Raw genomic sequence first — 27,643 nt, 5'->3', positions numbered from 1 at the left:
CTGTACGTTCATACGATGGGAACAATGTAAAGCCAGAAAGTAGTCGCCAAACCGTTGAAAATACTGTGTTAAAAAGACAGCTAAAGTCTACGCAGATAATTTTTATTCGGAAGAATATAAAATAATGACGAAGGAATCGAAAAAGTCGAGAGACGCAATGGCCCACAAGGTATCAATTGTCAACAGATATCGATCATCAAATATGAAGACAGCTGTTTCTTTCATTTAGTCATTGTTAGTAGGTGGGGTAAGCTCCCAGTGTGTGTGCCGAAAATATTTACTAACTCAGTAAAGTAATGTAAAATATAGAGAATACTATGTTAGTGTGATTGTGTACTTAAATTTATCACACGAGTGAAGAAAGGTTTACATGGCGAGGCTTGCCATAAATTCTATTTATCCTACAACAGGGCCCTCAATTCATTTTAGGGGAAGGTGGTCGCTACCCATAGAAGGGGGAATTTTCGCGGCGTTTTCCCTTTTTGGGGGATTTTTTTACTTGCTATCTAATTATTACATTTGTACATGTTTACACTATATTCATTGCTTATTTCATAATTTAGTATGTTTGACAAGATTAAATTAAAATAGAATTGAGATATAATAATCATGAGACATCTATCTATAAAAAAAATTATATATATATATTTTTTTTTATTTTTTTTTTTTGGGGGGGGGGGGGGGAATTTTTCCCCCAAAAGGGGGTGGGGAATGCGGCCGAATTTCGGCCGTGGATTTGACAGATTGAGGGCCCTGTACAATATTGTTTTATTTAATTTATTCCTAAAATAAAAGCAAATACACATGAAATAAACTGAATCTTACATTGCATAGTAATATATTGTGATCTTTCCTGTTTACAGAAATGGAAATAGTCCTTAAGAATTCCACGCAAAAGAAAAGTAACGAGACAAAATATCTTTATACGCCTCGATTCAAATGTAATGAGCGTTCCAAATTTAACACACTCAAGTAGAATACAGAGGGTTGTGTCAAAACTACAATTCTTGTTTCACCACTGTAAAAAAACAAAAAACAAACGTGGCTCCCGCCATTTTGAAATTTACAAAATGTGTAGACACATACCGTGGCTACATGAAGCATGATTAAGCATTTATTCCTGCTGATATTGTTAATTTTAGTCTTTAAACAACTCTTCTTTTTAAACACTTTATACTTACATAAAATTATTGTTTTACTCACCGAAGTTGTATAATAGCCACATCCATGTTTATTTTCGTAAAGTTTAATTTGCTTCCATGACGATTTTAAATTCTGGACACATTTCTTCATCGCCATCCATCTTTTTCATTTGAACGCACTGGATGCAAGCAGGCAATTCTTTGTGAATAGACATTCTTTGATCGACTGACAAAGGAACGACTTATTCATCAAAGAAATTACCCTTTTAACTCAACATCGATTTTCTTCGAACAGGTAAAGAACAATTCACTGATACTTTTCTTAAATTTAATCCATCAATTGTTCAACAAAACATCGCGTTATTCGAGCACATTTGACATTTTAACGAAATCAAAAATGCAATCTCACCAGTATCATTTTAGTTTTATATCCCAACACTGTTATTCACATTCATAATATGATAATAATCCATCGTAAACACACACAATAATCGTTCGATGCTTAAAAAATATTTAGTTGTTAAATAAAACCCCTCCAAGTGCGAATTTAAGTTGTCCTTAAATCCAAAGCGTCTAGCTAGTTTTCTCATTTAAATTACATCACACAACATATGTCATAAATTGCGTAATCAATTGAATGAAAATAAAAGTACGGAATGCAGGTTCTTAATAAATTTTAGTGAAGAACCAAAATAGTATTATAGTATGACTCAAAACCTGTGCCAATCTATAATGTAGTATAAAAGTAAGATATATGTTTTAGACGTAAATACACGGCTGAGCCGGGCTGGGCAGTGATAATCCGCCCCAGGTCGCAAACCAGGGTTATGCCCCCTGCGGGCCGATTATCACTGCTCGGCCCATCTCAGCCGTGTATTATCCTCTAAATAATCCATCGTAAACACACACACTCGTTAACTCGTTAAACGACTGCGTACCCAATGACCTGAATGACGCAATCAGGGGTGAAAGGCCAAAAAAAGTAGTCCCTATGTTCTAAAAAAACTGTGGAATAAACCTTATCTAAAAATAACCGTTGAGAAAACCTTATCTTTTCTTTATGAGTCGTATTTGTTCTATAAAATCATTTAGCTGTAGGATAAACGTAAAAATGACTTTAATCTAGAAAATCTACACAACTTCACATAGGTTTCTACACATTTTGTAAATTTCAAAATGGCAGCCTTTTTTGTTTTAGGTATTTTACAGTGATGAAACAAGAATTGTAGTTTGAACACAACCGTCTTCTACTTGAATGTGTAACATTTGGAACGCTGATTAAATTTGAATCGAGGCGTATAGCGATATTTTGTCTCATTTATCTTCTTTTTCGTGGAATTCTTAAGGACTATTTCGAGTTCCGTAAACGGGAAAGATCACAAATAATATTACTATGCAATGTTAGATTCAGCTATTGTAATGTGTTTTTGCTTTTATTTTATAAATTTAAGTCTATTTTTTTTATTGCATCAGAAATAAATTAAATAAAAAAATATTGTAGGATAAATAGAATACTATGTTAGTGTGATTGTGTGCTTAAATTTATCCCACTCGTCTCAGAAAGGCTTACAAGGCTCGGCAAGCCTCGCCATGTAAACCTTTCTTCACTTGTGGGATAAATTTAAGTACACAATCACACTAACATAGTATGCTCTATTTTCTAGATAAAAAGTCATACTTGTTTTGAGATTTAAAAAAATATTAATAAGTAGTGAGCATTGGTAAGAATCGGCCATTCGCCGATTTATGGTTGACGAACCAGTTATCGAACACCTAAGAAACTACGTTAAATTTCCTTAAAATTGAAACACTTAAAATGACAAAAACATTTTGTTTTAACAAATGTATAACAGTTCAATAATTGAATGATTTATCTGTAAAGTTTTCCAGCAAACTACCTTCAAAAATTTATAACAATGATTCCCTGGTTATTGTCACCTCTAGCAAACAAAACAAAATGGCGGCCGATGTAAACATAACCTATTACCCGACACTTCATAAATACTAATCCAGTATATACAAAGTCACATGACTATCACGTGACCCAAACTTGGCGAAAAAATCTGCGTCTGCTGCAATCAAAATTGCAAACGGAAATATGCTTTTTGGTGTGTAAATGCACGTTTTGATAAATGCATTCAAAAAGTAATGGCAAAAAACACATAAAACGGTGGATAACAATAAATGCATCCCTTTAACCTGTTTTTTGCGCATTTGTTTCAAGCTAAGTAGGCAAGTAGGTCATGGACTTCATGTGCGACCATTTGTTTATCAATGTGACGCCATGCGCACTTTTGGGCATGTGCATACTAAACCAAAACAAAACGTCCGATAATACCGTAATTACTCTATGTTTTCGGACACTAAGTTTTCGGACACCCCGTTTTTTAGCAAAAATAATTATTTTTCGTGACTCTTAATTTTCGGACACACGAGTTTTCGTCCATAATTAATGTCTCTAAGTTTTCGGACAGTATATTTTACAGCGCTATTTTACCAAATTTCGGTCCTGTTTTCGATATCTAATGACACTTCGATCATGGGGTTTTACAACCAGATTAACATCATAAAACATGACAGGTGCATGCCTGAGGGCAACGGACCATTACATTTGCGTTATATAGTTAATAACCTTGTAAACCGGTATGAATCAATGGTTTCGCCCGATAGCATAAGCGTTATGAGAAGTACCAGGGGTAGTGAGTGAATCCACATGAGTGAATCCTTTGTCTGTAGTTAAACCACGTGACCTATGTATCGGTCAGCTTAGCAATTAGTGACGTCACAGCAGAACTGTGCTATTATCTACCGCAATGGTACTTCCCCTTCTCAGTAAAATAACTGGCAAATACTAAACGCTTCAAAGTGTGATGCTCCCTATTGCAAGTTTTACGAACAATAGAAGGTGTAAGACAACAACTATCGGAAATGAACAATACTAGCGAGTATGGGTACATCACATGCTCATCTTTGAACTCGTTGGTCAAAGTACAACCTTGTAGTAACGATCTGTCAAATAAATTAAGCATTTAACATTATTTAAAATGCAGTGCAAACACATATAACTGTAATTTATACTATACGGTATGGCATTTTACAAGCACGTGCTATTACCCGTAGTCGTTGATACAATTGACGCTATTTCGGACACTTCAATTTTCGACTCTAAGTTTTCGGACACCTGTATTTTATGAATATTTTTCGTATCTAAGTTTTCGGACACGAAAAATTTTTATTATTTTTAAGTGTCCGAAAACATAGAGTAATTACGGTAGGTGCTGTTCGATAACAGGTACTTACACGATAAATCTGGGTACAAAGTTAGTTCTTCTTGAATGCTCTGAGCTTTTATAAGTACATACGTACAGCCCAGAGTTCTTCTTGTTAACCCATTTTTTAATGTCAAAAAATAATGCCTCGTGTATGTCTATAAAATGGAGTTCAATCAACATAATACATTGTTACAAACACAATACCTGGTATTACCGATATCAGTTTTCGAGTGAATTGTGGAGAAAAACTAAAAAAAAAACAAACTTTATACAAAAATCATTATAAAATGGAAAGCCAAAGTTTTGAATTGCAGAATCAATCTATCTTACGGATGTTCAGCAGATAGTCGGTATGTTACGATTGGTAGATTAGACATGAGATCTATCTCGGCGAGGATTCTGGAGATAGTCCATAGTCTATAGTGTATTTTCTAAGGGTGTCACGATACGCTCACCTTACGATACAAAATGATCCCGGTAAAGTGTGTACAATACAATATGTATCGCGATACGTATCGTCAGATGGAAACAACATAAAAACCATTTAAAACCATTTTTCAATTTTATTTAAAGACCTCTACATATGTGTCATACAATATACAAAATACCATATAATGTCATGAAAGTACATTAATTGACAATTAGTTATTATTATTTACAAATCTTAAACTTTGATTAAATATGAACACGAAATGATGAATATGTTAAAAAAATACGGACTGCTTTGTTTCTTTTACTTCGATAGATTATTTAAGATAAAAATCGTGTTTACCAACTAGTCAAACTGGCTATCTTTGCTTGTGCCGTAAAAAACTCCAAGCACAATTCTTAGAACCATTCAGATATTGCATCTTGTTTCATGACGTAGGCGACACAGCACATTTTTGAGTGGTTGAAATTTAATTTTAATGGTTTTAAAGAATTTGCGAAATTCTCAGCGGAATCACAAAATTACAGCTCCTGCTCAGGAAATTCGTAGCGACTAAAGTCGTGATATAAAGCAAATGTTTATACAAAATAAATGCCTACCACTTTCTGACTGATAATACAAAATGCTTCCATATTTTTTATTAGAAGCTCGCTGGAGGTGATTTCAATTCAACTTCTGCCATTTTTTTGGGCGAATAACAGTTACTTCCCTTGAAATGCGTCATGGAAAATGCCGTACTGTACTGTACGGACTCGAAGGCATATCATGAAGCGTACCGAGGGGAGACTATTACGATATACCGTCACACGGAGTTCCTTGACACCCTTAGTATTTTCGAATTCGGAATTACTCGGAAAATTCGGCTTTGTCCATTGCAAAAACATATACATTTAAAAGAACCGTTTACATGTTTGAAACTTTGGATTAATATCAATATTATGCGAGCATAACATATCATGTAATTAGTTTTTATTTGCACATTATGGATATATTTACGATCTATTTGTGTTTATTTATGCTAATATTTCCGATTAAACTGATGCCCGGATTCTGGGTTGTCAGTTGCAACTCCCAGCGACCCGGAGGGTCAATAGCTGGCTGGGAGTTGTATTATTGCAACTAGTTACAATGTTAGTTCAGTGCTGCACTAGGAATGAGGGACCATTAACTATACTGCCCAGATTCGTGAATTATACAGCCCAGATTTGCGGAGCATACTGCCCAGACTTGAGGTCTATATGGACCATGTCCGATTTGATATACATTTTTTGTTTCATTCCTTTAATAAATTTTATAAAATATTTAAATTGCTGTAAAGACTCAAGACATTAGCATTTTTCATTAACGGTTAGAAAAATGCCCGATCAGTCAGGGTTTGCACAGACCTTGAAAAGTGCTTGAAAATCAAGGTTTATCTTGAAAAGTGCTTAAAAACGATCTGGGGTGCTTAAAAGTGCTTATTTTCAACCATAGCCTTGAATAGTGCTTAGAAAGTGCTTGAATTAGGCTGGAAAAGTGCTTGAAAAACAGATAAAAAAATTTAATTTCTGCGAGCCGGAAGTCATTTTTTTCACGATTTATGACGGTTCCAATATGTTCATACGTGCAGGTACTGGATCGGTACGGGTTGGGTCTGGTTTTAGTACATAAGGGAGGCAACTACTACTTATCTTCCGCCAATTGGTCTACTTCGGTTTTTGTTGTATGCAGATGCTGACAAGTTGAAATATGCCAGCGAATAAGTGCATTTTTCAGAAAGGGTGGCTTTTGAAGTTCCCTTGGGTTGTTGACAATGCCGATTCTAAAGTCAAAGCATATTGTAAAGAACGCAGAACATGTATAGAGATCGACAGTATGGGGGAATCAGCGTTGAAAAGCCACCTAAAAGGCAGCTTGTCTGTGAAGCAAATTCATTTGGTTAACCCAATTCATTCAGACGTACTGCAAAAGACAAAAGACAAAAAAGTTGCACTTGACTGATTGTCAAATAAATAAGATGATACTGTGAAGAAACTGCAATCTGTTTAAATGAGTGCAGGCTCTCAGTCTGAACATATACAGTACACTATTGCATCTATAACAGATTTTACATGTGTACCTGCTGTAGAAAATTACTTAATAAGTATAATTTTTACAAGCCTCAATTAATACATGGCATTTTATATTGCCGTTGCGAGATTCTGTTCATTTGTACTTTTCTATTTTTACTTCAGAATTAATTTGTATCAGATGCATAATTGTCTTTAACATTTTGTAGCAGCTATATTATACCATTGGAATATCTGTTATGAACATTTAGAATACATAATGATATTCAATACAAATAACAGGTTTTTTTTGGTATGTGTAATGCCTTGGTCAATTACTATATCATAATGAAATATCTTACTTTTGATTAAGCAGTTGTTACTGTAGCAGGGTAGTGCAGACTGTTGAAATTCACATATAATGTTAGGCAAGAAGAGACCAATTTAGCGAAAATATTATATTGTCAGTATTGGCCACAGAATAATATACAGTTTTCAGTAGGTCGGACTAAAAAAGTGATTGAATTTGGATTTTTTCCCTTGAAAAGTGCTTAAAAAGTGCTTGAATTTCATTGGAGAAAATCTGTATGAACACTGTCAGTGTGGGAACTTCATATTACAAACGCCTGGTTGCACTTTACTAAAAAATACTTATTTGTTTTAAAAGATCATGATACCTATAGAAAACTCTCAAGAATGAGCGGGCTCTCCACTTTATCCCATTAAAAATGGCGAAATATTTTAAAAGACATCATTAAAAATGTTAACTGGGTCCTGCTTTGGTCTCCCAACACAGATCTTAAAAAGTCACGCGGTATAGGCACTGTGTCAGTGATAACATCCCTGAAAAACACAATGCAAACACTGGTCATGAAAGTTATTTACGATAAGCCCTAATCCTAATCCTAAAATTTGTACCTAAAAAGTTTAGCCCTAATGATTAAGTTTAACTGCATGAATGTTTACAAGAAATGTTAAGTGTTAGTAAATTACACAGTGCATTGAATTCCCCTTGGTGGAGTATCTGGAGTTATGTGGATTGAGAAAAGTGGGAAGAGTGACATAATTGGATACTAATCAGCGATTTTTTTCCTTCTTGTACCGGTAAACGGCACTTTCCCGATTACGAAAAAACTACAAATTTCCCAATAGACCGTTCCATAATTTAGTCATTACATAATTATCTCCCCTGAATTCTCTCCGCGTCCGCCATTACACTGCTGCTTTACAATCGGTAACATATATAAGAGAGCACCGATTATTCAACGGATGAATTTCTTTCTAAATTCTAAGGCCGTCATTACATGGTCTTGGTTGTCTTGGAAAACTAACACATTGACACATTAAAAAAGCATTTAATTAAATTAAATGCAATATTTTTCATTTGATTATTTGCATCAATCTTTAAATCGTGTATGCCTTTGCATTCCAGTGTTTAATTGCCCCTTTGTTCTGCATAATCCGATTATCTCGTTTTGATCAGATATGGTCCAGACTTAACTAACCACATGGTGTCATAAACCACACTGGGTGGCAGATGACAATCTGGTCATTAAACACAATTGATGATGCCACCATGTCTCATCATCCTGGTAGTATTAAGCAGTCATTTGGTAAGATAATTTACCTCCGACATACTTAACAGTTGCGTAAATAAGATATGTTACATATTTTACAAATTAAAAGTTATGTCCAATATAGAATATCAGAAATTGTACACCGTAAAGATACTAGCCCGTTTAATTTATGAAAAAATAAAGTATTAAAAAAAAATTATAAAAATAAAACATTTAACGTATTTAGCGGGTATCGGTTAATTAAAACTACGTCATTCCGCATGAAGATTTGATGTTACGGCAATGCTTGAACGATATCATAAAACAATAAATTACATTTGACACCAAACAGAAGTAAAAAATATTTAAAAAAATATATATTTATATAAATATATGTGTGTTAAAATGTTAGATATGTGTCACTCATACTCACTAGTAACGAGTTTTCAATATACATGAGTACACAGTTCAATTTGCATCATATGAAGTTGTGTTTTTTCAGTTGTATGTTAATATTCCTCAATAGCGTCATTATTTGTACAAAACCCATCAAATTAAAATTACATGTAAATACTGTCATGTCCTTTGCTTTTAATATGGCTTTGTAGTATGTTTATTTTCAAAGCACTCCTTACACTTTCTAACACTCATTTATTTATCACACTAGCGTCCTCATGCCATTGATAATTATATTTTTATAATTAGATGTATTACTATTGTAATTTATTGAAGCTTTTCTGCAAAAAAAAATATTACGGCTTATGCATAGAGCTCTTTATTGTGTCAAATTGTCGGCCTTTCAGTCTTCAGATAATCTTTAATTTGATGCTTATGCCGCGTTTTTAAAGTTGCAAATAAATGTATTAATAAATTCGTTTGGCGCTTAATAATATATTTTTGAAATATTATTTAGGTGTTTTTTTATCGGAGTTTTTTTGTGTTGATTAATTGACTAAACATTTGGTGTTGTTATCCATATGTTTTGCGTTACTTCAAAGACCTATAAAATACAATTTTTAGTATTTTTAGCTTTATAGCTGTTAAATGATTCAAAGATGAAAATATAGATATATCACATAGATTGCATTCTCTTCATCTTCCGAATAATCACATAAAAGGTCGTCAAGATCAATATCACTCTCTCATGATAAAAAGCTCGTTTTTTAACGTGACAAAATTCCATCTAAAAAAATTAATATAAATCCAAACCACATTTTTTTATCTCTGATATCAGTTAGAACAAGAAAAATAATGGAAGGCGTATAAATAATATCATACTTAATATAATATGTAATGATTTTGGAATGTAGATTTTTACCAAATGAGATCAATTACAAACAATTAGCGGTAATTAATTGCGCGAGAATCTTTTATAAGTATTAATTAAAATATAATCTGCTTGATGTTGCGGCTATTAAAATCAACACAACAATACATGCGTGAATTGTTTGTGAAACGTTAAAAGTAACAAGTCTAATCAAAGACATAGTATGAGCGACTGAACCAGCAAATTTTCGCCGATGATTACCACTTGATTACATATAAACAAAAACAAATACACGAAAGCATTTTAAACATTCTATTTGTAACAATCAATCTCAACTTCAAACAATCATTTTAACAACAAAAATGTGATAATCGCCTCACATTAATTCATTAAGTAATTTATTTATCCGACAACGGTGAAGCGGGTATTCTCTACGTCTTTGGCTTTTGGAATCGCAGACTCACACAAGTTAGCAGCAGTGTAATGGCGGACAGTCACGTGACTGACAATATGGCGGCGGTCAATTTATCGATTATGGAACGGTCTATTGCTGGCCAAAAAATTCCCAATTAAAGGTAAAAAAAATAAAAGAAAATAAATTTTTTTTTTTTTGGAAAATGCAACATTTTGTTAGTTTCCCTGTGCAGCTCTATGGTTTGAACCTAGGTACATGTAAATATAATATTGACAGCTTGAAAACACTTAGTTATCAATTTTAAAGTATTTGGGAGCATAAAAACAAATACACCAATTTGAGGGTTTAACGACTCGATTTTTCCCAATTTGAGGGTTTTCACGACTCAATTTTTTCCCAATTGGACCAGTACAGGTACTTTTCCCAATTGGACAAACAAAATCGCTGCTAACAGGGCTCAACATTAACCTAAAAACCAACTTGCCCTGCCGGGCAAGTACATAGAATATCTACTTGCCCTGAACATAAAGTCACTTGCCCAAAAATGAAATATCACATTAACTGTAAACCTCACGTTTTTGAATATAGATCAAAATGATACACCACAAAACCTTTTTTATTTTTGCACATATAACAAAATGATTACAGCAATTGAAGTCTAAATTAAATGCTCTTTGTTCTTTTTTGCACTTGCCCTGGCGGACAACTAGATTAGAAAATAACTTGCCCGGACCCAACTTTTACTTGCCAGGGGCAATAGCACAACCGTTAATGTTGAGCTCTGGCTTATGTTTTTCATGCATACTGTTATTCAGTCTTAGAACTTTTTAACATTGGACATTATTATTTGTTAGAATCTTTGTTAGAAGTTCATCTATCTTTCAATGATGAAATCAACAAGTTACAACAATTGATGTCCCACAAATAATGATGGTTTCACAGTATATAAAATAAACAATTCATTTCTTGCCTTTAAGAAACAAACGGCCATGCCTGAGGAAGAAGATCGGGTACATGAAATTTACATTTTGTTGTATTTTTCTATTTAGGGATTCTTAATTGTCAATCTCAGGTCCTATACAAAACTTATTTTAAAAGTACACTGCATATAATTATTAATGTATGAAGTGTATATTCATCTGTTGAAATTCAATTAAAAAATAATTGAGCTGTGCTGAAGTATTAAAATTTAAGAATCCCTGCTTTTTAAATGTTAATTATGTTTTCAGTTATTTGTTTCTTTTTAGATTAACTGTTTTTGTTGTTTGTATGTTACTTGTTTGTTGAAGATTAATTCTGTTTATTGTTTGTAAGCACATGTAATAATGTTACTTCAATATTAATATGACTGGTAAATCCTGGAAGAAGCAATAATGTCATTTTATTAGCTCATCTATTTTTTGAAAAAAAATTAGGAGCTATTGTCATCACCTTGGTGTTGGCATCGGCGTCCGGTTAAGTTTTGTGTTTAGGTCCTCTTTTCTCTGAAAGTATCAATGCTATTGCATTCAAACTTGGTACACTTACTTACTATCATGAGGGGACTGGGCAGGCAAAGTTAGATAACCCTGGCTTGCTTTTTGACAGAATTATGTGCCCTTTTTATACTTAGAAAATTGAATATTTTGGTTAAGTTTTGTGTTTAGGTTCATTTTATTCCTGAAGTATCAAAGCTATTGCTTTCATACTTGCAACACTTACTAACTATCATAAGAGGACTGCAGGCAAAGTTATGTAACTCTGACTGGCATTTTGACAGAATTATGTGCCCTTTTTATACTTAGAAAATTGAAAATTTGGTTAAGTTTGGTGTTTAGGTCCACTTTATTCCATAAGTATCAAAGCTATTGCTTTCATACTTACAACACTTACTAACTATCATAAGGGGACTGTGCAGGCAAAGTTATGTAACTCTGACTGGCATTTTGACGGAATTATGGGCCCTTTATACTTGAAAATTTGGTTAAGTTTTGTGTTTTGGTCCACTTTACCCCTACAGTAGCATAGATATTGCTTTCATACTTGGAACACTCACAAACTTTCATAAGGGGACAGTAAAGGACAAGTTGCATAACTCTGGTTGTCATTTTTACAGAATTATGGCCCTTTTTTGACTAAGTAACTTTGAATATATGGTTACATTTTGTGTTTAGATCCACTTTACTTCTAAAGTGTCAAGGCTATTGCTTTCAAACTTCAAATACTTTCATGCTATCATGAGGTTACTGTACCTGGCAAGTTGAATTTTACCTTTACCTTTGAATTACCTTGACTCTCAAGGTCAAATTATTAAATTTTGCTTAAGTTACCATAACTTCTTTATTTATGATTAGATTTGATTGATACTTTGACAAAACAACTCTTACCTGACATACCACAATAGACTCCACCCAAACCATCACCCCCCCCCCCCCGAATCCCCCCAATCCCCCACATTTTTTTTTTAAAGATCTAATAAATGACCACCACACCCTCACACTATACCCCCCCCCCCCAACCCATTTTTTTTTCAACCACAAATATTTATTTTTATTATTTTATTTTTGAAATACCGTCCAACCATCCCACCCAAGAATCCCCCCCCCCTCCAAATTTTTTTAATTTTTTTTTGCATTTTTTTATACACCCCTCTCCACTCCCTCCTTTGTGTTTGAAATTGAGATAGGTCCCTACACCTTTAAAAAGAAAAATAGCGGTCTGCACCGGCAAGGCGGTGCTCTTGTTATTATTGTTTTCCATATATTTTATAAATTGTAAAATAATACAGTTATAATCCAATCATAATTGCTCATGAGACATACTACATTATATTTGTTAAGTGTCTAATTCAGGCATATGGTTATCACTTAAGCCTATAATTGTGTAAGAGATATTCATTAATCAAAATGTTTTCACTTTGCTGTTAAGAATCTGGAAAGAAAAACCAGTAATAGTATTTGAAGTTATTTTTTTAAAACTTTTTGTATCATATATTTCAGGTTCAAGATTTCAAAGATCATTTCAAGTCTGAGGTAAGACCTAGAGGCATATGTATGCATGGGCAACTAGATTCCAGTGACATATTCTAATAATATTTGTTCTTCCTGCCATCTAGATACTTGTTGTCAGGGCCCTTGCTACACTTTGGGGGATTGGGGCCGGGGCCCTTAGAAGGGGGAATTTCGCGTTGTTTTGGGCGAAAAGGGGACGTTTTTAAAGATCTTTTCACCAACCATTCAACACCTAAAATTGCTATAATTTAATGTGATTTACATAAATATACATTTAATCAAAGGTTAGTAGCACGATACCAGCTGGCAACATAGGTATACAGGGTTTTTTTGGGTTGTGGGGGAAGGGGCCTTTAGCCCTTATGTGGGGGAAATTTTACGCGGGATTTTCCACTTGGGGAAAAATTGTGCGCGTGGGAATTTTCGCGGCGTTCCCCTTTTTGGGGGATTTGTTTACTTACTCTCTCATTATAACAATACATTTGTACATGTTTGCACTGTATTCATTGTTTTTTTCATAATTTATTACGTTTTGCAAGATTAAATTGAAAAAGAATTGAGATATTATAATCATGAAAAAAAAAAAAATTTTTTTTTTTTTAGGGGGAATTTTTGGTTCTGAAAGGGGAAAAAACCAGCCTAGTTTGGTTGGGGAAGACGCCGATATTCGGCGTCTGTTATATAAGGTAAAAAAACCCTGGTATAAAAGTTTTAAAAGAAAAAAAAATGGAGGGGGGGGGATTTTTAGCTGAAATTGGAGAAAAAAGTTTACTTTTTTGATGGGGGTAAAAAGTGCAAAACGAGGGCCCAGGTTGTTAAGTTTTTAAATGTGACTTTAGTTTTTTAACATTATGAAAATCAAATAATTTCTATTAGTTAGAAATACAAAATTGGGTAATATCATATGAATACATTGTATAATCAACAACATTTTAATTATTTATGTTTAAACAGTTTGAAAAATGGTATTGAAAAATATTATGTATATAATTATTCTTTGTTTCGTATCCAGTAGGAATAAAAGTTAATTTAATTGTTTTGTTGAGTAACATAAAGAAAATGTAGCCAATTTGTAAAAACAAACTTGAAAAAGCCTATTTCGGCAAAATACATTTGGAAAGAAAGAAACTTGTTCTATAAAATTATTGTTTAATATAAAAAATTTGCATGTTGCAGTTATATAACTTATTGGTATTCTACTGCAGAACTGAAGGAAAATATATATCATACCATAGATTACAACAAAATAAGCAAAATAATAAAATTATTTCTGCGATTCTTAGAATAAGGACTGTACATTCAGTGATTGATTTTGGTATTATTTTTTGTATTCCTGTATGCTTTACTGCTAAATTACATGTTTTGATGGCCAACACTTTATTTGACTTTCAGGGCGAGCAGTTGGTAAAGGAAGTGTTCCCCCACAAAATCATTGAACTGGAGGAAATTCACAAGGTATAAGATTCTTAACCCTTTCGCACTCAGAAGCAAACTAAAAATGGCTATGTGCAAACAGCATAAAACCTGAATCACCTGCCAGTAACTCACAGTCTGTTCAGGTTTTATGCTGTTTGCTGCTCATCAGTATCTAAGGCTTGGAAATGAAGCCTTTAAACTTGAATTTAGTAAGAAAGGTCTTGAATGAAATTTAACTTTTGAAGGGACTACAAATGCGTCAAAATTTGTGCCTAAGTGGTAAAGGGTTCAGTACCAGTATATATTTTGAGGTGGAAGCTGTATTTTTAGCTCATTAGTCCTGAGCCTGAAGTACTTAGTGAGCATTTGGATTATCTCCAAATAGTTGATTATTTAACATCAATGGATGTAGCAGATTTGAAAGGAAGGAGTTAAGTATGTTATAAAAATTTGGGCAGTGCAATAAGTAGTGGGATGGCGTTTCTTCTGCACCACAGGAGCAAAGAGGACTATCAGTGATGGTTCTACTGTGTTATTCATGGTTTAATGTGCTACAACCTGGACGTAGTCGGCAGTGGTGGATCTGCGGGTGGGCTATATTGGTATAGGGGACCCCTCCTGCATAAACTGCATGCCTTCCACAATAAGGTCAATCTTAGAACATTATAGAATTTTTATCCAATCTGAACCAAAGAGGCACTGGTTTTTAATGAATTAAAATCAGGGTAATAATTGTATTTGGGCCAGATGACACACATACAACTAGAGTTATTGCCCCTTTTAATGCTAGAAAATGGTACAGACTACATTTTACATCAAATCGTTACCAACTGTGTGTATTACTATTAGATCTGAGTGGAAGCCAAATTATTATGTGGCAATATTGCATTACACACAGCTATTACAGAGTTATTACAGCTTTTTTCCTCACCAATTTGCAATTGCACAGGTATAGCTCAATTTGGAAAATTAGCATTGTATTCAGCCGCATAGGGGCTTACCATTATCATTAAAAACTGCTGAGAGGATATTTAAGCATTAAGTTAAATTAATAAATCCTCAAACGACTTGTTTTATATTTCCATGTTTTTATGCCCCCGAAGGAGGGCACATAGTGATCGGACCGTCCGTCCGTTTGTCTGTCCGTCCGTCCGTCTGTCCTTCTGTAACACTTTGCGTTTAGGTTTCGCGTTTAGGTTTCGAAAAATGCTCGTAACTTCTATGTCCCTTCACATAGCAACTTGATATTTGGCATGCATGTGTATCTCATGGAGCTGCACATTTTGAGTGGCGAAAGGTCAAGGTCATCCTTCAAGGTCAAAGGTAAAAAACATGTATCAAAGCGGGGCAGTAGGGGGCATTGTGTTTCTGACATACACAGCTCTTGTTATTACATAGAAATTCAAGAGCTTGAGTGTATTGTGAATTGCTTATGGATTTTGTAATTGGAAAATGTCTGATTGCTTGTAAAGTCAGATGTAATTAATTTAGTCAGAAATATTGATTTATTTACCTTTAACTAAAAAAAGTTTGTTATACAAAAATAGCGTATTTATTCTCCCTATCTTCACCACTTTTGCAAAGTTTGTCAGGAGTCATTTATGTTTCACGCAAGTTTGTCTGGAATGTACAGTTGTATCTGCATGTTTCAGAGTCTCAGCTTGGACCGGCTACACAACATCCACAGTGACCTCAACATCTCTTACCCAGACCCCGTCCTCCTTAAAGACAATGGCACGGATGAGGTGACCAAGTGGACTAACTGGCATTTACTGGGCTTTTTTCACCACTTTTTGATTAATAACATTGCTTTTGGCTTTTTCGTGATCCAATATAGAAGGGGATTGACAAAATTCTGAGTTAAAATTAGTATAAGGCGAAAACTGGATGTAAATCATTTTTCTGTGTAACTCCCTTTACTATAAATTGAAACAAGTCTATTATTTGCTGATGTTTTCAAGTGGATATTTTAATTTCTTTATTTGAAACCCTTTGTTTTCAATGAGTTGTTTGTACATTACATTTATTCAGTTGAAAATAAAGCTAAGTAGATTAACTATATATAAAACATTAAGTTGATAGTATCTTAAGTTTTATGATAATGAGTTTAAATTTTCAAAACAATATGTTCTGCTGTTGTGTTGGTAAGCTATATATCTTTAAAGTAAATATATATTCAATTGTTGTTTTTCAGCCTACAACAAAAAAGAGGAAACATGATATTCAAGGTAAGGATGTTTTTGTTGAAACACATCTTTTATGCCATTACATTTTCATTTGAAAGTTAAACAGTTATTTGATACAATATTATTATTCTAATTTTCTATTATAAATAATTGTCATTTTGTTCTTGGGCAGGCAGTATTTTTATTACGTTTGGTTTGAACTCTAAAACAAAAACGAATTTGAGAAAAAAAGGCGTGTAACACAAGGTATTTGTATTGAAGATTGATACAACATGCATCACTATAGACTTAAATAAAACAGAGCCATGCTTTGTTAGAAAGTGGTTTTAACTTTAATGCATGTGCATTAAGTGTTGCCCAAGGTAAGCATGTGCAGTCCCAACAAACTAATTGGGGACGTTACTTCCTGCCTAAACTGGATTTATGCTAAGAAGAGACTTTCTTTAACTGAAAAATATTGTTAAAGCGGAAAGTGTCATCTATAATAAGCCTGCACAGTTGGCAGAGGCTAATCCTTGACGACACTTTATGCACCTGCATTAAACCACCTTTTCACAGAGCACGGCCCATATGTTTATAATATGACATTTATTACAGGAACAGAAGTGCACAGCCTGCCTGGTGGCCCTGTCCCCATCAACAAACAGCTGCTTGACATATCTGAGAAACTGAAGCCATACATCCGAGACTTGATAGATCACTCTAACACAGTAAGTTTACAGCAAAGTCCATATAAAAAAAACCTAAACCTGCATCTGAGACTGGAATTATTATGTCAAAATGCAACATCATTATTAACGCTGGTTGAATTAGGATTCATAATATACCAACTGGGTTCACACTTGGACTTAAAATGTGTGAAAATACGTATCTAAGTGGTAAAGGGTTTATACAGAGCGGTGTTGATTTGTTTGTCTATTCCAGATAAAGATGTGGATTTCCTTTCTCATTCCCAAAATTGAAGATGGCAATAACTTCGGAGTGTCCATACAGGTGAGTTTAACAGCATTATTTGAGTTATTTCATATAGATTTGTTAAGTATGATTGTGTTCATGAAACCCAGCTTGATAGATAGATCAACAAACAGAAACAACAACCTTAACATATTTAACACTTAAGCCTGTTTTCTTGGAAGAACCAGTACTAACTTAAGCATGTTGTAAGTAGTGATAGAAATCCGTCCAAGCTTAAAGTGAAAACAGGATAATGATTGTGAGTACACAGCTTTCCTGTTGTTTATTATGCCCCGGTAGGGTGGCATATAGCAGTTGAACTGTCCGTCAGTGTGTCAGTATGTCATTAGGTGTGTATGTCAGTCAGTCTGTCCGTCCGTCCGAAAACTTTAATAGCCATAACTTTTTCAATATTGAAGATAGCAACTTGATATTTGGCATGCATGTGCATCTCACGGAGCTGCACATTTTGAGTGGTGGAAGGTCAAGGTCATCCTTCATATCAAATGTCTAATATATGGCGTCTGTCCGTCCATTCAAAATCTTTAACATTGGTCATAACTTTTGCACTATTGAAGATAGCAACTTGATATTTGGCATGCATGTGTATCTCATGGAGCTGAACATTTTGAGTGGTGAAAGGTGAAGGTGAAGGTCATTCTTCGAGGTCAAATGTCAAATTTATGGCGTCTCTCCGTGTGAAAACTTTAACATTTGCCATAACTTTTTATGCCCCCGGTAGGGTGGCATATAGCAGTTGAACTGTCCGTCAGTCAGTATGTAAGTATGTGTGTATGTCAGTCTGTCCGTCCTTCCGAAAAAAACTTTAACATTGGCCATAACTTGTTCAATATTGAAGATAGCAACTTGATATTTGGCATGCATGTGTATGTCATGAAGCTGCACATTTTGAGTGGTGAAAGGTGAAGGTCAAGGTCATCCTTCAAGGTCAAATGTCTAATATATGGCATCTGTCCGTCCGAAAACTTTAACATTGGCCATAAATTTTTCACTATTGAAGATAGCAACTTGATATTTGGCATGCATGTGTATCTCATGGAGCTGAACATTTTGAGTGGTGAAAGGTGAAGGTCATGGTCATCCTTCAAGGTCAAATGTCAAATATATGGCATCTTTCCGTCCGAAAACTTTAACATTGGCCATAACTTTTTTAATATTGAAGATAGCAACTTGATATTTGGCATGCATGTGCATCTCACGGAGCTGCACATTTTGAGGGGTAAAAGGTGAAGGTCAAGGTCATCCTTCAAGGTCGAATGTCTAATATATGGCGTCTGTCCGTCAGTCCCAAAACTTTAAAATCGGCCATAACTTTTTCAGTATTGAAGATAGCAACTTGATATTTGCCATGCATGTGTATCTCATGAAGCTGAACATTTTAGTGGTGAAAGGTGAAAGTCAAGGTCATCCTTCAAGGTCAAATGTCAAATATATGGCGTCTGTCCGTTCGAAAACTTTAACATTGGCCATAACTTTTTCAATATTGAAGATAGCAACTTGATATTTGGCAAGCATGCTTATCTCATGAAGCTGCACATTTTGAGTGGTGGAAGTTTAAGGTCAAGGTCATCCTTCAGGGTCAAAGGTCCAAAAAAAAATTTTTTAATTCAAAGCGGCGTTCTCATGAAGCTGCACATTGTGAGTGGTAGAAGTTCAAGGTCAAGGTCATCCTTCAAGGTCAAAGGTCAAAAAAATTAATTCAAAGTGGCGTTCTCTAAAGCTGCACATTTTGAGTGGTGGAAGTTCAAGGTCAAGGTCATCCTTCAAGGTCAAAGGTCAAAAAATAAATAAAAATAAAAGCGGTGTTCATGAAGCTGCACATTTTGAGTGGTGGAAGTTCAAGGTCAAGGTCATCCTTCAAAGTCAAAGGTAAAAAAGAAAAAAAGAATTTTTAAAAGCGGCGCAATAGGGGACATTGTGTTTCTGACGAACACATCCCTTGTTTTGAGATAATTTACAAGTGTTTTACATCAGACAATACAATGATTAAGATTTTAGTCAATAAATTTCATAACGCAGAGCAATATTTGCTTTATCGAATATTTTGACTATATCACATAGTCTTCATCAGCGATGTGCTGGTCAGTTGAGTGAGTCATGTGATGTAGGATGGTCATGTGACAGGAGGAAAGAATTGTTCACCGGCGGAAGTACCAGCCCCTTGTCCCGGTTTAGCAACGGTCTTCGTTTTTTTATGTTAATTGCCTCTTTGACCCGACGTTTGATGTGCGAGTTGGATCTGGCTACATGTTCTTTCAGTATATGGATAACCGTTGGCACTAAGTGCAGTTTTGCAGTGTTCAATTTCTGACTTTTGGTCATGTTTCTCACTGACTATTTTCTCTGCTCGGTGGAATAATGTCCTGACTACCGACAGTTTGTGATCTACTGCAAAACTGCACTTAGGCCCAACGGTTATTCAGAGTGGATGTTTACGATCCCAAAGAAGAAAGACAAAACACCACCTGATAAATCCACCAACAAAAACCAAATGATCAATACAAATGTATTGGTATGCCATACATCCGGGGCACATCAGAAGCTCTGCACAGAACATTTAAGAAATATGGTGTCTACATGTACAATTGACCATATAACTTAATCAGACAACAATTAACTCATGTTAAAGAAGACAAATTGAAAAAGTATGGGGTGGTTTAGTACATACAATGTGAACAATGCAAAAACAATTACATAGGTGAAACAGAAAAATCATTGGACATAAGACTGAAAGAACATGTAGCCAGATCCAACTAGGCCATATATGAACATTGCTCCCACACAGGAAACAAGATTGATCCAAACAACACCAAAATACTAGCATCTGAGGACTCGCACATCAAACATCGGGTCAAAGAGGCAATTAACATCCAGTGGATTGAATTGTGCATAGGTGTTCCATGCTTGTCTATAGTCTGTTTACTTGAAATCAATTTTAGAATATTCTGATTCTTAACTTATTTATGCTTAGAGACTTTGCCATCCTATCTGGATTATAAATAGCATGATGTCAAATATGGATTGATTAGATAAGCTCCCAACAAGTGGAGGACATATGCACAGATTTAGCAGATATATACATTGTACAGGCTCAGGAGGTTACTCATAGCTTGACCGGATACATGTATATCTGGTCAAAGCGCTTCAATTGTTAATTAAACACTTAGGAGAGCATTTGGACCAGCTGGAACTGGATCGCTTGCTTCATTAACTGCTATTTGATAAATACGTGACAATCTGTTATGAAACTTTTATTATAACACGACCTACGCTCCAGGAGTGAAATAACGTAATGCTCAATTTTGTTTATTACACAGGTGTTATTACACTAGTTATTTAACTGTGAAATAACATCATTTTTTTTTACAAAATGACGTCATTATTCCAGCAAATTTCTTCAGTTGAACTCTTTTACAATGTGAATAAACGGTGTAAGAGCATAAAATAAAAAGAAAATTTGCTGGTCAAGTTATAAATAGAATCTTAGATTCGTGGTCATTTTGTATTTAATTTATTAAACTTGTCATTTAAATAAAGATGAAAACTCGACAAGCCTCGTTTTTATCTTTATTTAGATGACTTGTTTAATAAATTTAAAACAAAACGACCACTTATGCAATAAGATCCTATATGTAAATTTGGAAAGAATAATTTAAAAGGACAGGATGGGCCTTTGGAAAGGCAGGGCGGGGCTTCGGAACGGAGGGCAAAGCGCCCTTCCATTAAGGCCTAGGTGGAGCACTGTTTATATAAGCAGTCCACATATCGTCAAAATATATAAGAAAAACAAGAGGAGCAATCAATTATCATTATAATTGAAATTTTTCAATTGTTTTGTGTTTGTAAGGCTTTATAATGTTATCAATATATGAGTTATGATAACTCTTAAACGAAAATGAACTTTCAGTATTAGTCTACGTCGTCATAGTTATTGTGTTCCTGTATATACTGTGTCCTTTTATTTGTTGAATTTATGACAAAAAGTCTGAAAATTATCCTTTTGACAATCTGTAAACAAGTCCCTATAAAATGTTAATGAACTTATTGTTTTCTCTTAATATAATGTTGATTTAAATATTTTAAGTAGTGTACAAGTAAAAAACAAAAAACTCAATATTGAAACTGAAAGAGCTATAATTGCTATATCATAATCATAATGCAACAATTTTTAGATTTTTTTAGGCATTAAAGTGTGATATATAGGCTAACAAATTCATGACATTTGACATGTTATTGTGCAATGCTGGTGATAGAAATTGTCTTGTTCGAGGATCACTCAGTGTCAAAATGAATGATTTATAATAATTGAATATATGATTGTTTGGCAGACTCAGGCTGACACTAGATTTTGTAAATTGCAGTGTTATTTATGGTCATTAGAGGTTTACAGCTTGTCTGAAATTTTGTCCTTCGCTTGACATTTTATTAAAATACTTTTTGACAGTTATAATCATTCTTTATGCTGCATCATTATCATAAACACCAAGAGAAATCTGCGGATGTGGGTGGTTGATGTTGAGACTGAACTTTAGCTGCTAGAGCCAAAGTTATTTTCTAATATAGCAAAGATAGTTTCAATTTTGCTTACATTTTGTGAAATAATTTAGATCTAATGACATGTCAGTACGATTTGTAAAACTGATACCAATTAAGTTCACTGTAAAAAAGCCACAAGATACAGGGGGGAAAAAAAGCATGGACAATGTATGCCTGAAAAAGGATTAAATCTTAATACTGTGATCCGACAAATCAAAACTAATTATAAAGGTATGATAAGCACATTTTAAGCTTGACTATTCGCATAACAGCCTGAAATATACCAGTCGCCCAAATAACAGCTTTGGCATCCCCATCTGCAGATGTTCTGGTTAGGTTAAACATGCAACATCTGTTGATAGCTCTGCTGTTGTAAAATTTTCATTAAATTGCAATTTAGGCGCTTCACTTAAAAAAATTACATAGTATATATCTGTTTTTAAAAGCTTCAACAATTTATTACTGTAACTAGAAAATTTATGTGTGAAAATTATAAGATGCTTTAGTTTAATATGTGTTTAGTTTTAGGGTAAAAAAGTAATATGCCCTTTTAATTGGTATGCATTATGTCAAAAACCAGTTATTGTTTATTTGCTGATGTGAGCAAAAACTCTTTTTCAAGTACATTTTATTGACATTTCCCACAATTTTCTTACCATTAATTTTCCCACCGTTATCTTGCTGCAGGAGGAGACTTTAGGTGAAGCGAGGCAAGTTGAGAGTGACGCTGCTACCTACCTGGACCAGATATCACGATATTACATCTCGCGAGGCAAACTGGTGTCCAAAGTGGCCAAATACCCTCACATAGTAGGTGCATTGCTGGTTAAAAGTGTTTTTATGTCCCCCACCACTATAGTGGGGGACATATTGTTTTTGCCCTGTCTGTTGGTTTGTTTGTTTGTTTGCGCCAACTTTAACATTTGCAATAACTTTTGCAATATTGAAGATAGCAACTTGATATTTGGCATGCATGTGTATCTCATGAAGCTGCACATTTTGAGTGGTGAAAGGTCAAGGTCATCCTTCAAGGTCAACGGTCAAAAATACAGCTTCAAAGCGGTGCAAAAGGGGACATAGTGTTTCTGACAAACACATATCTTGTTTTTTCGTGTTTATATGCCCCGGAAGGAGGGCATATAGTGTCCTTCTGTCTGTCTTTCCGTCACACTTTGCGTTTAGGTTTCGCGTTTAAGTTTTGAATAATGCTCATAACTTCTATGTCCCTTCACATAGCAACTTGATATTTGGCATGTATGTGTATCTCATGGAGCTGCACATTTTGAGTGGTAAAAGGTCAAGGTATTCCTTCAAGGTCAAAGGTCAAAAAACATAATCAAAGCGGCGCAGTAGGGGGCATTTTTCGTTTACATAAATAAGCATTGGTTAAATGGCAAAAAATACATTTTCCCCCCATTTCAATTCTTAAAATTTCTATCTTATGCTTTGACTTTCATTTGTGAGACGAAGAAATATGAAGTCTAGAACAATTGATAAATCTTTGCAAAATCGACTTTGCCTTGCATTTGTCTAAGATTTTTATGCCCCCCTTCGAAGAAGAGGGGGTATATTGCTTTGTTCATGTCGGTCGGTAGGTCGGTCGGTTCGTCCGTCCACCAGGTGGTTGTCAGACGATAACTCAAGAACGCTTGGGCCTAGGATTATGAAACTTCATAGGTACATTGATCATGACTTGCAGATGACCCCTATTGATTTTGAGGTCACTAGGTCAAGGTCACGGTGACCCGAAATAGTAAAATGGTTTCCCGATGATAACTCAAGAACGCATACGCCTAGGATCATGAAACTTCATGGGTAGATTGATCATGACTCGCAGATGACCCCTATTGATTTTGAGGTCACTAGGTCAAAAGTCAAGGTCACAGTGACCCGAAATAGTAAAATGTTTTCCGGATGATAACTCAAGAACGCATACGCCTTGGATCATGAAACTTCATGGGTAGATTGATCATGACTCGCAGATGACCCCTATTGATTTTGAGATTACTAGGTCAAAGGTCAAGGTCACGGTGACCCGAAATAGTAAAATGATTTTCGGATGATAATTCAAGAACGCATATGCCTAGGATCATGAAACTTTATAGGTAGATTGATCATTACTTGCAGATGACCCCTATTGATTTTCAGGTCACTAGGTCAAAGGTCAAGGTCACGGTGACCCGAAATAGTAAAATGATTTTCGGATGATAACTCAAGAACGCATATGCCTAGGATCATGAAACTTCATAGGTAGATTGATCATAACTCGCAGATGACCCCTATTGATTTTGAGGTCACAAGGTCAAAGGTCAAGGTCACGGTGACCCAAAATAGTAAAATGATTTTCGGATGATAACTCAAGAACGCTTTTGCCTAGGATCATGACACTTCATAGGTACATTGATCGTGACTTGCAGATGACCCCTATTGATTTTCAGGTCACTAGGTCAAAGGTCAAGGTCACAGTGACAAAAGTCGTATTCACACAATGGCTGCCAGTACAACTGACAGCCAATATGGGGGGCATGCATGTTTTACAAACAGCCCTTGTTTACAATGGTTTTTAAATTGATTGTGTGAAAAGTGGGCTAAATGCAGCCTTTATGCCGGTACATAAAATGTTGTCCGAGATTAGCCAGTTCATGTTTGGCCACAATTTACAGTGCTACTGGTGTTGTTTCAGGATGATTACAGGCAGTCAGTGAGGGAACTGGATGAGAAGGAATACTTCAGTCTACGTCTGACTACTGCAGAGCTACGAAACCACTACGTAAGTGGCCCCTAATATGACATACTTACACCATTCCTACTTTTAGTACTCACCTAATGTTCAATGTTACACATCTGTTATAAAGTTGAGAACAGAAAATAAAATAAATTATTAAATACATAATTTAGTTGTTGTCTTGTCCCATAAATGTGGGAGGGGGGGGGTCATTCAGTATTATCCCAGTTTTTATCCCCCGCTAGGGCTGCAACAATATACCGGTATATCGGTATATATCGCAATACGCAATCCGCATATTGTATTGCGATATGATTTTCATCATACCGGTACGAAAATTTTACAAAAATTCATTCACATTTCGTCCAGAAAAGCCATCCGAAATAATGATAAAAAGGTAAACAAAACAAAGCAGTGTAAATTATTTTTTACGTAAAAATAGCATTCTAAAAAGTGTATTATACGGAGAAGCGTTGTTACATGGGAGCATTCATTCGATGCTTTTGAACAGATTATCGTTGAATTAATTGCGCACAGCTGTAAATGTTTCGTTCGATTCTGATTTGAGCATTATTTGTTATCCGAATTTCGGAAACACGCTTCCAAATTTGAATGCTTACGCGACAATAAAAAATTATAGCGTCAAATAAAAAGTGCTTTATCCTTTGTCTCAATAAAAAGCGCGCGAAAATTATACAGACATGTAGAACGTCGCATGGAAAGTATGGGTGTATTTTGTGTTGTATAATAACGGGAACATCACGTCAGCTGAATTACGCGTGTTCAGTGGGAAAAACACCCCAGTTGGACGTTATTTCATCACATCTTTAAATAGTAACAATTGCAAAAATGTATTTGATACTTAAGAAATTTGCGAATGTTTGTGTTTCTTATTATTCTTGAGCACATTTATAGTAAATATTTACCAGAATTTGCTTTAAAATTGGAATTTATGGGATTATCGGGTAATTGGCAAGTTATAATTTTGGTACAAGTTAGCAATATATTGCGATATATTGCAATACGGGTTTTTGAACTGACAATATATTGCAATACGGTTTTTGGCGTATTGTTGCAGCACTATCCCCCGCCATAGAGGAGGGATATTGTTTTGGTGTTGTCCATCTTTCTGTCCGTCCGGCACTTGTGTGTCTGGAGCCATATCTTGGAAGTGCTTTGGCGGATTTCATTGAAACTTGGTATGAGTATATATATGGATAAGAGGATGATGCACGCCCACTGGCATTGTACACCATCTGTTAATAACGGAGTTATGGCCCATATGAATCTTGAAAAAATGCTTTTTTGAGTGTCAAATATAACACTTTTGTGTCCAGAAGCATATTGGTGGGGGATATCAATTCAACGTATTTGCTTGTTGAACTTAAATCCTCTTTGAGTGCCTGACTGATCACACAAAAGATTTTATCAGGTGTAGAAGAACATTAACGTGTTTGTGATATTTAACAAAGGAATTGAAGCCAAAATTTTGGTTCTTGTTATTTTCTGCTGAAATAGGGTAATGGAGCACACAAATATTGATGCCGTTTTTCTGTCTTCAAACATTTCCTGGGGGCATCCATGTGTTTGACACTTTGATTGTATTGTACAGCTCACATTGTTATTTTAAATTACCAAACCTGTGTCATAATAAAGGCTTATTACATTAACATTAACTTGTTATATAATTATGCAGACTGTCACATTTTGTAAGAGTTATGCATAACATTATTAATTATATTTGTTTTTGCAAACAAAATTAAAGGATTTTAAAAGTACACATGGTATATTGAGATTAAGGTCACTCATTTCCTTATCTTCCTTTCAGGCTAGTCTTCATGACTTGATTATCAAGAACATAGACAAGATCCTGAAGCCTCGAAACGCAAACGCAGAAGGACTCTATTAGTTTGGCTAGGTCCCTGAAACAGTCCTTATTTCTCTTTTGAAACATTTTCATTACGTCGTATTAACTTATTGTTTACAAATTCAACAACGTTGCTTAAATATTTATCAGTTTCCGAAAATAGTCATTTCTGTGAAATATATACATGTATATGCATTTATTTAAAAAAAGAAAAATCCAATGTTAACATGACGTTGTATGCATTATTTTTGTTAATAAATGACCATTAACTAATAGTTGTCAAAGAATTTCGTTTTTAAATGTTATAATGCATTATGGTGCTGGTAATTTGAATTCTGTTCTTTATTTTTATACATGCAGTATTGTTCATTTGTTATTTAAATGTTAACATTTGTAAAGTATCTTTTTACAAATAAGAAGCCATATAAAAAAATTGTGAAGTGTTTTTAGCAGCAAGATCACCAAATTTACAATATATCCTGAAATTTGTTTTATTTTACAGTAAACTGTTTTACTTTGTAGGAATAATGTGCATTTGTGACTGTAAATGTAAATACTTTGCATGTTTGCATTGAATAAATAAAAAACGGTCAGAACATACATGTTTAGTTTAAGTTATATTAAGTATTTTTCACAAAATAAAACAACGATAGTGAAAGAAGAACATTGAGCGGTTTATACAAATTTAAACATGTTCCAATTCACTGTATTCACCTAGGGATCATTTAAACAGGAATCCTGTGAACCTGTGCCATTGAAGTCATTCAGCAAACATACACATACTGTTTTAGCCTTCATCTGTACATTCGACATTTCTTCCAATAAATGTTTCGTTCATG

The 27,643-nt window shown here is 34.5% G+C and overlaps 1 protein-coding gene across 2 annotated transcripts; it reads left to right on the top strand.

The window, feature by feature from the left end:
• LOC127856180 (proteasome activator complex subunit 3-like) lies at window positions 1–27,643 on the top strand. Of its 2 annotated transcripts, XM_052392250.1 has the most exons (11): window positions 1–169; window positions 11,087–11,119; window positions 13,088–13,120; window positions 14,492–14,554; window positions 16,168–16,260; window positions 16,710–16,743; window positions 17,299–17,411; window positions 17,626–17,694; window positions 22,900–23,022; window positions 24,896–24,982; window positions 26,766–27,643. In XM_052392250.1, the coding sequence occupies exons 1-11, from the start codon at window positions 125–127 to the stop codon at window positions 26,844–26,846; spliced, it is 774 nt and encodes a 257-aa protein (XP_052248210.1). In that variant the 5' UTR covers window positions 1–124; the 3' UTR covers window positions 26,847–27,643. The 2 variants fall into 2 exon arrangements, with proteins under 2 accessions (XP_052248210.1, XP_052248211.1); XM_052392251.1 differs by lacking the exon at window positions 11,087–11,119.

Source organism: Dreissena polymorpha, chromosome 13 (genome assembly GCF_020536995.1).
Source record: "Dreissena polymorpha isolate Duluth1 chromosome 13, UMN_Dpol_1.0, whole genome shotgun sequence".
In the NCBI taxonomy this organism is placed as follows: Eukaryota; Metazoa; Mollusca; class Bivalvia; order Myida; family Dreissenidae; genus Dreissena; species Dreissena polymorpha.
This window is presented reverse-complemented; position numbering and strand designations above follow the sequence as displayed.

Bases quoted from the DNA above. Each gene is read 5' to 3' on its own strand.
- LOC127856180 (XM_052392250.1), top strand. From the start codon at position 125: ATGACGAAGGAATCGAAAAAGTCGAGAGACGCAATGGCCCACAAG. The intron at 14,555-16,167 runs GTATAAGATTCT...TGCATGTTTCAG, and splicing joins AACTGGAGGAAATTCACAAG to AGTCTCAGCTTGGACCGGCT. The intron at 17,412-17,625 runs GTAAGTTTACAG...TGTCTATTCCAG, and splicing joins TGATAGATCACTCTAACACA to ATAAAGATGTGGATTTCCTT.